Below are 14,086 nucleotides of genomic sequence, written 5' to 3'. Positions count from 1 at the left end.
TGGTCACATATTTTGAGAATTCACAGTACACAAAAATAGATCTAGTCCATCAGATTTAGGAAGAGCTAGGGAGACTTGTTATTTGCTGCTAAGTTAAAGGTTCATGTAAACATGGCGCTGAGCATTGCACGGACGCTGCAGAAGTCAGCGAGAAAATGGCAATTATGCAGGTGTTTTGTACCATGTTTATCACAGAGGAGTTATTCAATCACGATGGATAACCAGGAAATGGCTGAGAAGATGTCAGATTTCGGTTTTCAGAAAGTACGAAGTGACAACCACGGAGAACTCGGTATGTAACCCCACACTTATTTTTGTCGTCTGCATCAGTTCAACTTGAGTTCAGTCGTTCAATCTTGCAGAAGTGTCTCTTTACATGTACACATGTAGAGTAGATAGATAGACACATCTACGCCATAGGCCACACCTCAGTTATTATGGTTTATGTTTTGTGTTCTCTCGTTTGGTTCATTTCTTTTTTGTGATTATTGATTTGATATACATAATACTGTGATACGGTTTTACCCCCCCCCCCATTTCCTCACGTGACCACAAAACGGTCAATAATTTTATATGTTAATATGATGCTGTATGTTTTAACCTAACATTAACATTAGTTAGTAGATCTCAATGTATGTATTTCCATATAAGTAACGTGGGGGGGGGGGGGGGCATTTTTTTCTGAAATGTATTTATGTACTTTTTTAATCATCGTTATTTCCTTTTGGATCACAAGCAGCTCAAAAAGCAGTTATATAATATACATTTACTTAGAATTATAATCAGAAAAGATTAAAACCAACTCCTAAGCTTTGACAAAACAAGATTATGTAATATTTGATGACATTACCCCAGACAAAACAAGTCAAATCACTTTTTTAGTAGTAGAAACTATGTACAGTGTGTTGGCATATGATGATGTAATATCTGACAAAGCTGAGATAAAGCATCAAAGTTTCACAGATGTGTGGTCATAGTAATAACAGTATGCAATATTAATCTTAGACTGTGCTGGTCCAAAGATTCATCATAGTAAGTACCAGATATGAAGCCCCTTATCTTTAAATCAGAGTCCAAGTGCACAGGTATAATCCTCTGATCACTTAAAACAACAAATGCAGTATGTACTCCAGTGATTACATTTTCTTGAGATTGTCTAGAAACTTCACCAGATGAAACTACCAATTCCTTTCAAAAGAAAAAAAGAAAAGAATGGATGTTGTCACTGTCACAAGAGAAATTGTAGTTCAGTGGCAAAACAATGGTAGTAACAAATGTAATATCTTCTTTCACAGGACTCTGTAGTATATATCTATATATATCTACTCCCCCACACAAATACACACACATACACACACACAAGAGAACACGTACACACTCAGGTTTCCAAGTATATAAAGTCTCTGACTTTCTACAGTATTCTTGTGATGCCAGAATATGTACACTGACATATCTTACTTTTATTTTGTCTCTTTTCACAGTTTCACTTGTTTTCAAGAATGTTGCCAATAGATACGATGTGATGAATGATGCCATGAGTCTAGGCATACACAGATTATGGAAAGACAGGTTTATGGAAAGTCTAAATCCAATGCCTGGAACGAGGCTTCTAGATGTTGCTGGTGGCACTGGTAGGTTACGTAGTGTAAATCATTGATTGACATTATAGTGGCATGGTTTGTAAATCATAAAATGGATGTCTTTGGGAGGTTACATTTTATTTACTTTTTCTGCAGTTTGTATTAAGTATGCCATGACAGGGCGCCCTCACACATTGGTTAACCCTTTTCACAGATAGAGCAGGCCGATGAGAGCAGATCCATGCGACATGTCTTACAGTCTACTTTTTCAAAATAAATTTAAAGTTACCTATTTTATTTAACTTTTGAAACATGTTTATACTTATATGTAGCAACTTTCTGAACTGTCTGTTGAGCATTTAGACTGTATGGTATACGAGTTTTGTTATATGAGAATGCCATTTACTAAAAAAGTTGAATAACAAGTATGTCATGTGTAGCCATCAACGCAAGACTTTGTGTTAACAAGCTAAAAATCAGAGATGTATAAGAGCTTTATTCAACAAATTGGACAATTGTGATACTTAAGAAGTTATGATGTATAAAATAACTCTTGTTGTATTTTTCCCCAGGTGATATTGGGTTTCGATTTCTTGACTATATCAAACGACAAGGGGGTCAATTAGGCCCACCTAAGACAATGATAAATGACATAGAAACCTCATCATCATCATCATCAGATTCATCCAATTCAGAATTAGATCATTTAAGTGAAGATGAGAGATACTCACATGTTACTATCCTAGATGTTAATGAAAATATGATCAAAGTCGGCAAAAGAAGAGCAAGAAAGGAAAGGTACACACAAGGTGAGTAAGATAATCAGGGCTTTGGTTTACTAGGTGAGGTAGATGGTATGAGGTAGATTACTCAAGTGGGTGATAGTGGTTCCTGTGTTGTGCCAACCCAATCACTCATATTCTCGCAATCCAAAGCTGATATTTCTTCCGCGACACTGTGAAATATCCTCTTGATGGTGCGTCTTAGACGGTGCCATAAAAGAGGCTGTGTGTTACAACGATGATCACCCTGTGATCAAGATAGTATAACCATTGAAAGTCCATGAAACTAGCTTTTAGAGAACGACCCTACTGAGACTATATTGAAACCAACGTCCGTTCAAAAGCTTACCACTGTTGTATCAACATTTTTCAAAAAATAGTTTTAGTTGTGTCTATCTAAGAAAAACAAACTGAAGCCTTGATAACCAGAATAATATTGGGAGGACACAGATGCATGGACAGATTGGACAGGATGTAGAGATTACTTGTATTTACACTTTTATTTATAAATTACTTCATGTACGTATTATAACAAACTTTTTAGACATTTGATAGATTTTTGCAATCTGTTGAGTAAAAAACATGGGCTTGGTCTATGTTGTTTCACATTGTCTTTTCAACTAAATAACCATGTTGCGTCCATTGCACCTGGTTACCAGTTTAACAAAAGTCATATTGTCAGTTATCTGCCAACTACCAAATTTATTTTTGTTTGATCACTGATATATGGTATGTCTCCACAGGTTTATCATGGGTTATAGGAGATGCCCAAGAATTACCAATGGATGATGAATCAGTTGATGCATACACTATTGCTTTCGGGATCAGAAATGTCACAGATGTACCAAAGGTAAATATGACCACTACGATATTTCATAGATATTCTATGATTTTGAACAAGTTGGTTTAAATACATGTACATGTGTAATTGACTTGTCACTGTATAATGCCCTTCCTATGCAGTCTAAGTAAACTTGTGCACACTGCCCCCAGTGTTGGTTGCAAGAGAGGTCTAAGTCAGATTGTATAGAAAGAAATTGGAAACAGTGTAATGCTATACTGTGGTTCTGCAGTGATTGAAATGAGTCAAAACATTCAGAATCATCACTATTTTTCCCCAACTTTTTTTTTAAAATTAAACTTGTGCATGTGTATTATTGACTAATATTTTCTTCATGTACAAGTGACTAGAAAATACTTGAGACCTGTCACTTTGAGTCACCAAGACCCCTTAGGCCACTCATATTTTCCTTTGCTGAATGAAGAAAACTAGTATTAGGGATTAATCCAGAGGGAATAATATTTACTATAACACATCGTGTTCATATAGCCTTCAGTGATTGCCTTAGATTGTACCACATGGTGTGGACTATTGACCAATAGTGACCTCAATTTGCATATAGGGGGACTGTTCACATCCTATTTTCCCTAGGGCAATAATCATGTAGCACAGAAGTTTTATCAGGGATTTGCTTTGACTAGAGAAAGAATATGTGTCTGAGAATGTGATGTGTTATTAAACCATATCAGGCTTATTCATTTCATAATTCCAGTAATCCAATAAATCAAAGACTATTAGTACTGATGGATCTTCATATCTGTCAAATATATTTTCATTCTTTTTTTCCTGTCTGTCTGTCTGTCTGTCTGTCTGTCTGTCTGTCTGTCTGTCTGTCTGTCTGTCTGTGTATTTTACTTAGGTTGAGTAGAATTCTTTGGATACTTTGTTTTTACTAAGATTTTATTTCATCATTTTCTCCAAAGTAACTTTCCAGCTGAAATTAAAAAATTAAATCCAGTGGAAGAACCTTTCCACATAGTCTCTTTTAAGTATTGTGTATCTGCTCTAAAATTCATGAAAATGATATACAGCTGGAAAGCCACTTTAGAGAAACTTAAATTCCTTGAAATGAAGACTTCCACAGTAAATTATAAATGACTAAATGATGCTTTATTCATAAATTGTAATATTAGAATGCAAAAAACAAAGGCCAGAGAGACACTGAGATATATAGACAAACGTGGATGGATGGATGGATGGATGGATGGACAGATAGACAGACAAACATGGATGGACAGACAGACAGACAGACAGACAGACAGACAGACAGACAAACATGGATGGACAGACAGACAGACAGACATACACATATGCTTATACATACATACATACATACATACATACATACATACATACATACATACATACATACATACATACATACATACATACACACACACACACACAGACAGACAGACAGACAGACAGACAGACAGACAGACAGACAGACAGACAGATAGACAGACAGGGACTGATATTTTAATAGAAACACTATTTGCAAAGCAAGTGCCAACATATTTGATTTTTCTTTTTTCATCAATAATTCATCATTCACCTCTGTTAGAAATCTACAAAAGGTGAGAAAGAATGACAATCTCAAATATTGAAAAGCTCGGATGACATATTCAAATCAGAGAATAGATTTTTTCATTTCATTAGGAGTGATATTATCAGAGCACTTAATTAAACAAAGAAAAGACAAAAGAAGCGCTATTAAAAATAAACATTAACAATGTTTGAATATATGAATATTGATTTTTTTTCCCATTAATTGTTACATTACTGAGAAAACATGAAAACAAGGAACCAATACTAGAGTATTAAAATAGAAATATTAACATGTAATTATGAAATATTAACTGTAAGGTTATTTGTAATAACATGTAATCTTTAATTTTTAAGTTCTTTTAAATCAAAAAGGAAAATTCAAAAATGACAGTCTGAGAGTAATCAATTCTTGTGCATTGAACTTGAAGGCTTATATGAATGAATATTCAATTTCAAAAGATTAAAAACTTGTTTGACAAGTAATAAAGTCCAGCTGGGTTTATAGTTAGTGATAAAAGTCAAATAGTGAATTATATGGCATGGTTGTCATAGAAACCTACCTTACCATAGATATTTGTATGTTTATAGGAAATCGATTTGTGATATTCTTGACAGAAAATAGATGAGATAATATTACATATAACTAGAAATACACAAGGCCCAAATTTTAATCAGTCTATCAGGATTTTTTATTCATCACTGTCAGAAATTTGCAATTGATACAGAGATTGAAAGGATGGCTCTAACTTGTCTGTCGTGTGTGATAGAACTTGTATTCATGGAATGATGTAATGTCTACTGTATGCTCTGCAGTGGCATCCCTTATTACGCATGTCCTTGTGATTACTTGCACCGATGCATGTGCATACTAACAGTCTTTGCACTGTAGTGCAATATCAAAAAAAATTATTGCATATCTGCATTCAAATGATATGCAAACGAGGGCACAATCATTCCTTGTACACAAAGCATGTAATCGCACAGTATCATTTTTACAGAAATTGGGTGTTTCAGATAAACATGTGTAATAATAACAGAACCCCAACTCCCATGCTGCGTGAGTGCCAGAGGCTACTCAGGGATATTTGAACTCGGGAGATAACTGTGTTGTCCCATGATGGTAGAGAATAGATTTTATCACTGTATGATATTGGGACTGTTGGCTCTGTACCAAGGATGACTACATCACTTTAACTAGATAATTATTACAATCAATTGTGCAACGATGCCATTGACACTTCTGTATGAAATCTGAAATTGTTACAACTTACATGTACATATACACAATACACAATATGGCAAGTACGTTCACAATAACTTGTTAGGTGGTTACCATGGTGATAGAGGGACAGTGTTGGTTCCTTGTTACATTTCAGACACAAGAAGCAAGTAATTAGTTACTAGAGTATTCATTGAAAGTCTCCTGGGCGAGACTTACGATTTCATGATAACATTTCACATTGCCACAAAAAAAGCAATATTTTTATTCCTTTAGGCCTAGAAAATAAAGTGTGCTATTTCTCATCCCTGCCCTTGTCACCTGAGAACAAAGACATCAGGGTTTTTTTTTTCAATTATTTTTTTCAAACCTGTGAAGCACACACACAGCAGGAAAGTGACATTTTTACCACATATGTGTTGATGTATGTGTGTTTGCCATGTCAAACGATCTATTAGTATACATTATTCATCTGTGATAGGTTTCTCTCTTTTTCCACTGTGTGAGGGAGAAACAAGTTTTTTAACCTTGGCCATTTAAAGATTGGTCAAAACTCAACAAAAATATAAACAACAAATTGTTCAAAAATCAATATTTTTATTTGTACATGTATGGATATTCAAATAATGGAAACAAATGAACAAACATAGCTTAGTCTAGACATTCCTGTTTACTTCAGTATTAGATTGCCCAGTTCACTATATTGAAAGGTTAATATTATTTAAGGAAAGTGGGATAAAGCATAAAAAAATAGAAAAAATATTTTCTTTTATTTAAAATTATGCTGTGTGCAAATTTTTGAGATATTTTTTATAATTTCTATATTTAGTTTTTAGAGAATTGCTTGAATTTTTACTGTTTTAGAAGTAGATTTGTTGTTGTTAGCATTCTTAATGTTTTTTTACATACTGTATCCACTGAAGGTATAGTTGCGTATAAAGTTGCAATATTTTATTCATGTGAACCATTTTCACAAACTACACATGTAACAATATACCACATAAATCTCAAGTAGTCTGTCAGTACAGCATACTAGACAGGTGTTATTTTCACTCGTACATCACTTATTATTTCTCCAGACATTGTTAACCCTTAACCTTCTTTACTTGTCATCACGAGACTGTCAGATAGTCTTCTCAATATTGTAAGAATGTCTAAATCCAGTATCTAATGAGAGCAAAAAAGCTTGTAGAATTTATACCATTTCCTATGCAACTATTCAAATATTGAACTCAGGTGATTCCCTGAATACTGTCTTTAATGAAAACTCATTCATCCAGGCTTACTGGTTGTAAGAGATCATAAAGAATCATATAAATGCAGAAACTCGGACGTTTGACACCAGGGGAAATAAAGAAGCAGATAGTCTTCTCAATATTGCAAGATTGTGTAATTTGAATGTCTGATGTGAGAGAGTAATCTGGGAGGATTTAAGTAGTTTCCAATGCAACTAACAATAATTGCTGTGGAAAAGCCAGGTAATTACCTGTGTGTACTGTTCTTCCAGGTTTTAATACTGGTTGTCAAAGATCATATAGTATCAAATTAATGTAGAAACTCAGACATTTGACACCAAGGGAATCAAGAGAGCCGATTTCTATCATTCTGATAATGATATTTGTATTCTACTGAGATATCATGGAAGTCTCATCCCAGCATTTGCATAGTCTGCAGTATCAACACTGAATACATAGTGATTTTACTGATAGTAATACCAGAACAAAACATAAAATGAACAAACAAATTCCTGTTTATATAAGCTTAAAGAGGCACTATCTGCAACTGGGGTATTATTTTTTCAATCAGACAACCAACAATATATTCACTGAAAATTGTTAAAATACCAATAATTAGACATCGTACATGAAGTCTGTTTTATCTGTAAGTAGTATAGTTATAAGCTGAAATTGTGAATCGTTGGTGGTGCTGATTTTTAGGTGCGGATTAAAAAATCAATTTGATTGGATTTACTGTACCATATTATGTGTACTAGCTGTTACACAAATGTGTTTAACCACAGGTGATTCAATACTGTTCAGGGTGTACAATATTACGATTAATTTATTATATCGAACAAAAATGGTTCCAGTGGCAGCTAGTGCAGCTTTAATGTATTTTCAAAGCTATCTCCTGTTTATCAGCTATGTAAATTTTGATAATGAACTGAACTGGAAAATACAACCTATTATGCTGTAATTTTACTGTTATGGCTAATCAGTAATGCTTGTGTGAATTCTTGTTGTAATAATCTATCAGTGTTCTCATGAAATATTGTAAATATGGATAATATTGATAATAAACTGAGCTGGAAAATATAACCTATGTCATAATTTTACTGTTATGGTTTTGTATAACTTTTGTGGATTGTTGTAAAAATCTATCCCATTTCTCATAAAAAAATTGTATATATGTAAACTATTGACCATAAACTCAGCTGGATGTTGTAACATTTTGTCATTATTTTACTGTTATGGCTATTCCGTTATCACTTTTATGAAAGTTTATAATACAGCAACTTTCTCATAAAAGATTATTTATATACATGATGCATATGTAATCAGAGTCAATATAAAAATAAAGCAATTTTTCATAGTTGAAGGAACTTTTCTAAATATGACCATATCTGTTGTGAAAATGTGGTAGATATGACAAAAATGAGGCATTCAGTGGCAAAATACATACGTCAAAATTCCCAGGCCTCCTAGATCCTCTGTATTTTGAGTTGTGTATCAGATTCCAGTTTTAAATAAGTCTAATAACAAACTGGAATTATTTTGGATTAAATTTTGAACTTAGAATATAGCTGTCAATCAAAGTATGTAAATCGCAGTATGGAAGTTGAGAAATATAAGCAATGAAATGAAAAGCAATCAGGTCCTGAAATGGTTTATAGAATTAGGATATAGTAGGGAAGGATGGCACACATACAACATTTCTAGTACTGAATAGATGTTTTTATATCTTTTCAGGCATTACAAGAGGCTTACAGGGTATTGGTACCTGGAGGAAGGTTTTTATGTATGGAGTTTGCTCAGGTACAGAACCCAATCATTAAAAAGTGAGTATACTATAATAATGGCATGCCTGACTGAATACTTGATTGTGCTAATGGAGTGGTGGATAATTACTGTGAAGTGTATGATTGGAGTGCAAAGGAGATGATGCGATGTTGATGGATACATCAAAGTCAGTAAGGATAATAAATTAAAGAAATGAAGTGTAACCCCCACCCCACCCCCTACTACTTTAATCAAATCCATGAATTACACTTTATTTATTAAGCTGTCCAACTATCAGAGACAGTCTCTATAATGACAGATTTGTCATTGTTTGCATGTGACATTGCTGTTAACAGTAATGTGATGGCATGCAAACAAAAATGTTGAATCTTTCAGTCTGAGACATTTTATTAAATGTTCTGCTGCCATTCTAGGATAAATGATTGAGACTGGCTATGTGCAAAAATTCAAAGATTTAAAATCATATACATAAAAAGTATAGCATGCTACTAGACAACAATGCTTGACTGATTGGTATTTGATAGGACTAACTATGGTGAACCCTATCAAATGGAGAATAATTTTATCAGAAACTGGTGATTATTTGCATAGTTCAATATCTCTTTAATGGCATAGTCACAGCATGTGTCTGTCAGACTCGTTGGATTTAGGATATCCCCACTGGTATTATCCATCAAATTGTTATAGCTAGTAATAACACCCTTTACTAACCAATAATTGAATTTAGAATGAGCTATTTTGATAATAACGGTAGAACAACTCAGTAATAACACCCTTTCTACTGACAAATAAGTGAATATAGAGTAGGATATTTTTAAAATAATGGTATAGTTTACTGAACACCTTCCCACCCAGTAATACAGCATAAATTATTTTGATAATAAAATAACCTTTTCTTTTGACTTAAAATTGGAGAAAGAATGTATTAGTTTGCTATTTATAGAAATGATAGAGCATCTACCAACAGAATTTCCACTTATCAATAATTGGATTTAGAATGAGTTGAAGTGTTTCACAAAGTAAGAGCGATGCTCAAATTAATGACCTTTATATATTTTTTTATTGCAGCTTGTATGATTTGTATTCACTGCAAGTCATACCAGCCCTGGGGGAGGTCTTTGCAGCCGATTGGAATGCCTATCAGTATTTAGTAGAGAGCATTAGGACATTTTATAACCAGGTGAGTGTAATAAAAGGCACATTTCTACATGCAATACTAGTTTGGATATCAGTGGTGCTAGACACTGAGATGTGAGTATAACTGCTAGGAAAATGTGATGAGAAATGAACTGAAGTTGGTTCCTGTGACTGTGAGGATATCTGCATAAAATTATACTTTACACATTATAAATTACAGTAATACGAAACAAATGAAAATTAGGAGTTCATCCAATTACAATTATGCACAAAATATATTGAATTCCTGAGGTGAATTTTTCATTTATTTTGACACACATAGTTCAACATTTTAAAAAATACTGTTACCTCACAAAGTTGACCAGTTTTAAAGATACAATGTACTTAGTATAAAGTGTCAAGGAACTATTTATTCTTGTAATAGCTTACACCTCGTTTCAAATTACCATTCATCAGCTCTTGTCTGATACAACCACACAGAAACCATAGACCCTACATATTTCAATGTTGTTACTATCAACTTACCTACATGTAGGGTCTATGCAGAAACCAGTAAGAAACAACTGCATATGCTACACTCACTAAGATAGCAAGATTACAGTTCATTACTACATTTTATCTTTGATGAAATAAACCATTTGAGCATACTGCAACTACACTAGATGCAGATGCATGTAATGGGCATCAATGTTTTGTTTCCTGCATGTGATCTCTGCATTGTAGCACTTTAGACAAAATGCAACAAGAAACTATTCATTCAATCTTGCTATGCATGTGCAGTTTCTTATTGGTTTCTTTGGGGGTCGTATCAAATAGCCAGTGAATAGTAACTTGAGCTGGGCTGTATTTTGCTCCTTACAAATTAAAGCATGGTGTGTGGTTAATATGCCATGTGCAATATTCAAGCTGCAGTAGCTGCACAATCATCAATACATTCACTGAAAATTGTTAAAATGCCAATAATCAGACTTTGTACATGTCAAATAGAGATCTATAAGTAGTACGATAATAGTTTGAAACATGATTCATTGGGTCAGGGGGAGGGGGCTGATTTTTGGGTGCAGAACCACAAATCACTGTGATTGGATGTATTGACTCATACTATGTGAATTGTTACACAAATGTTAACCCACAGGTGATTCAGTGTTGTTCAGGGTGCACACAATATGATGAGTAAGTTGCTATATCTACCAAAACAGTTTGAAATAATATTCAAGTTTCAGCTAGTGAAGTGTTTTAACCATATTCATACTGTACAAATACATGATAGTAACAGAATGAAAACAAACCATACTTGAACATTATTTTTGTTTGTTGTAGATAGATTGAAATTTCACAACTGTTTTCGATTTACCTTTCAAAAGTAACTATATTTCAATGTCTAAATCTTGCTTTGTTTTATAAATTCAAGTTTGTATAGATAGTAGACATGTGTATGGAAACATATAGTACATTATTTCAGTAGTATACAGGCTCGTATATACATATAGACATGTTTATAGATAGTCATCCAAGAGTTAAAATGATATTTCATTTATTAATGTTTATCGATAGTTATCCATGAGTTTAAAATGATATTGCATTTACCTATGTTTGTTTGTTTGTTTGTTTGTTTGTTTGCTTGTAACATGGTTCCTGGGCTCCCCCTGATTCTAAGTTCTTCCAAGTGTCTGTTTCTGGTTCTCTCTGTATGTCTGATTTTGTGTCAATACTTTCTCCTTATTTCAGGAACAATTCAGTATGTTGATGGAGGAGACAGGATTCAAGAGAGTACGTTATGAAGATCTCAATTTTGGCATTGTATCTATCTATTCTGGATTTAAACTTTAAAAAACTTAATTTTATTTGAAGAAAGTAAGATAAAATAAACCAATAATCACATGTGCATGTGCAAGGCTGGTGGAGGAACTGAAGTGTCTATGAAGAAATGAGGACTGGAGAAACACAGAAATTGAGAAAATGTTCATGTTGAATGGTACACCCAAATTTATGATAATAAAAACACAAACAAATGCTAACAGTAATGAGATTGAAATAATGACTCTAGCAAGTATTTACAGACTGTAAAATCAATGAAGTTTCAATGAGTCTGTTTTTGATTTTTGTATTTTGTGGGAGATGAAACTGTAGATTAAATGTCTTGGTAGTGATATTTGATTTGAAAGTATCTATTTTGTCATGCAAAAGATTAGATGCTGAATTCTAATGCCAAAGATAAATTTTGATTGGTAGTTTCACAGTAATGATAGTCTCATATCATAGGATTGAAAAGTGGACCAATTCTTGTTCTCAACTGTATGTATCTCAGCATGTCATTCAACTAACAATGTCTATAAACTTTCATAGAATTCTAAAATACACTGTGATATTAATAATCATGTAATAAATCAAGAGATCTCTGAAGTACATACGAGAGAGCTTTTACAGCGTTGTTGAACCAGTCACCATTTTCAAGTAATTTTGCTGTATAAATAGCCACTTACCTAGTGATTTAGCAATATAGGTGTTTGGTTTGCTATGTGGGCTGCTTTAAATGCTGTTAATAAACATACATAGTACCCCCAGTAGTCATTGTGTCTGACTCAGTCATTACATATAGGTACAGTGGGTTGATAAAGTCATAGAACAGAATAATCCAAAATGCACAAATAACATCATACAGTTTAGTGTAAGTTTCTTTTCATAGGCATGTTATGTTTTACCCTCCAAATTTCAGTCACCATTATGTATACTACATTTGTATACACTGGATATCATACCACACATAAGCCAAGTTGAACATGTTTGAACAAACAAATAAATGGTTTATACTCTGGTCATTCTACATCACAACAACGCCGTCTATGTCATTCTATATTGTTCAAGGCATGTTTAAAAGTTACCATAACTCTTCCTGATGTTTCATGAATTATACTAATACAGATGTAATTATATTATTCCCAAATATTTTTCTTCATTCAGCAAGAAAATACTTGTGACTTATGGGCTAGTCACTCCTTGTTTTCAACTTAAGGGTGACAAGGCTCCTTAGCTCATTTATTTCAATTTTTATTTCCTTGGCTGAATGAAGAAAATATTGAGGAATTATACCTAAACACATATTGGATCCACCAGGTCTTTCCATAATATCACACACAGAGACACTCAGACACACATATATATATAAACAGAGACATGCACATACATACATACATACATACATACATACATACATGCATACCACATACATACATACATACATACATACATACATACATACATACATACATAGACATGCCCATCAGACACACACGCAAGAGTATATTTTCCAATTTATAATACTGAACAAGAACAAATATGAATTGCGTTATTCCGCAATATTCATTTTGAAGAGACAATTTGCTATGGAAAGAATGGCCCTGAATTTGTAAACAGAGCTGTGCCTTCGACATCAAAATCCAAACATCCAAACACTTTCCATTATAATGACAATGACAAGGAGTTCAGTTTTGGGAATGGCAGGAAAAAAAAAATTTTTCTAAATGTTATAGTTCTACTTTACGTTATACCTGCACAGGCTGTAAGACAAATAGTTGGGTAAAAAAGAGGGTTATTATGTTGTGTTTAATACTTATTTGAGAACGCACCATCCAATTCTTTTTATTTAAACTTTTTTTTTTAACTTTGAATGTGTAAAATTCAACGTAATGTTACCAACCACTTCTTACAGGAATCACACTCACTTGGCCAGCTTAGAGGTACTCACTCAGGAATCAATGCACATTGACCAACAGGATGCTTGTAGATAGATTTATTTCACAGCTTAGCGGCAAGTACAAGGACTTCCTACCTCCATGGAGAGAACCAGTTCTCACCATATATTCATCCCTCACATTCTACCCTCCAGATTGCCCTCTCGGCTCTCACTTACCATTAAAATGTAACATATATATATATATAGCACAGAAACTGGGCGTTTC

The 14,086-nt window shown here is 33.5% G+C and overlaps 1 protein-coding gene across 1 annotated transcript; it reads left to right on the top strand.

Annotated features, from left to right (window-relative positions):
• Nucleotides 1-195: 195 nt before the first annotated feature.
• Nucleotides 196-12,677, top strand: LOC144449441 (2-methoxy-6-polyprenyl-1,4-benzoquinol methylase, mitochondrial-like). Its single transcript, XM_078139974.1, has 7 exons — nt 196-292; nt 1,482-1,631; nt 2,153-2,389; nt 3,106-3,212; nt 8,940-9,028; nt 10,059-10,170; nt 11,856-12,677. Exons 1-7 carry the CDS (start codon nt 214-216, stop codon nt 11,955-11,957), a joined length of 876 nt encoding a protein of 291 aa, XP_077996100.1. The 5' UTR covers nt 196-213; the 3' UTR covers nt 11,958-12,677.
• Nucleotides 12,678-14,086: the final 1,409 nt, after the last annotated feature.

This window comes from Glandiceps talaboti, chromosome 18, assembly GCF_964340395.1.
Source record: "Glandiceps talaboti chromosome 18, keGlaTala1.1, whole genome shotgun sequence".
Taxonomy (NCBI): domain Eukaryota; kingdom Metazoa; phylum Hemichordata; class Enteropneusta; family Spengelidae; genus Glandiceps; species Glandiceps talaboti.
This window is presented reverse-complemented; position numbering and strand designations above follow the sequence as displayed.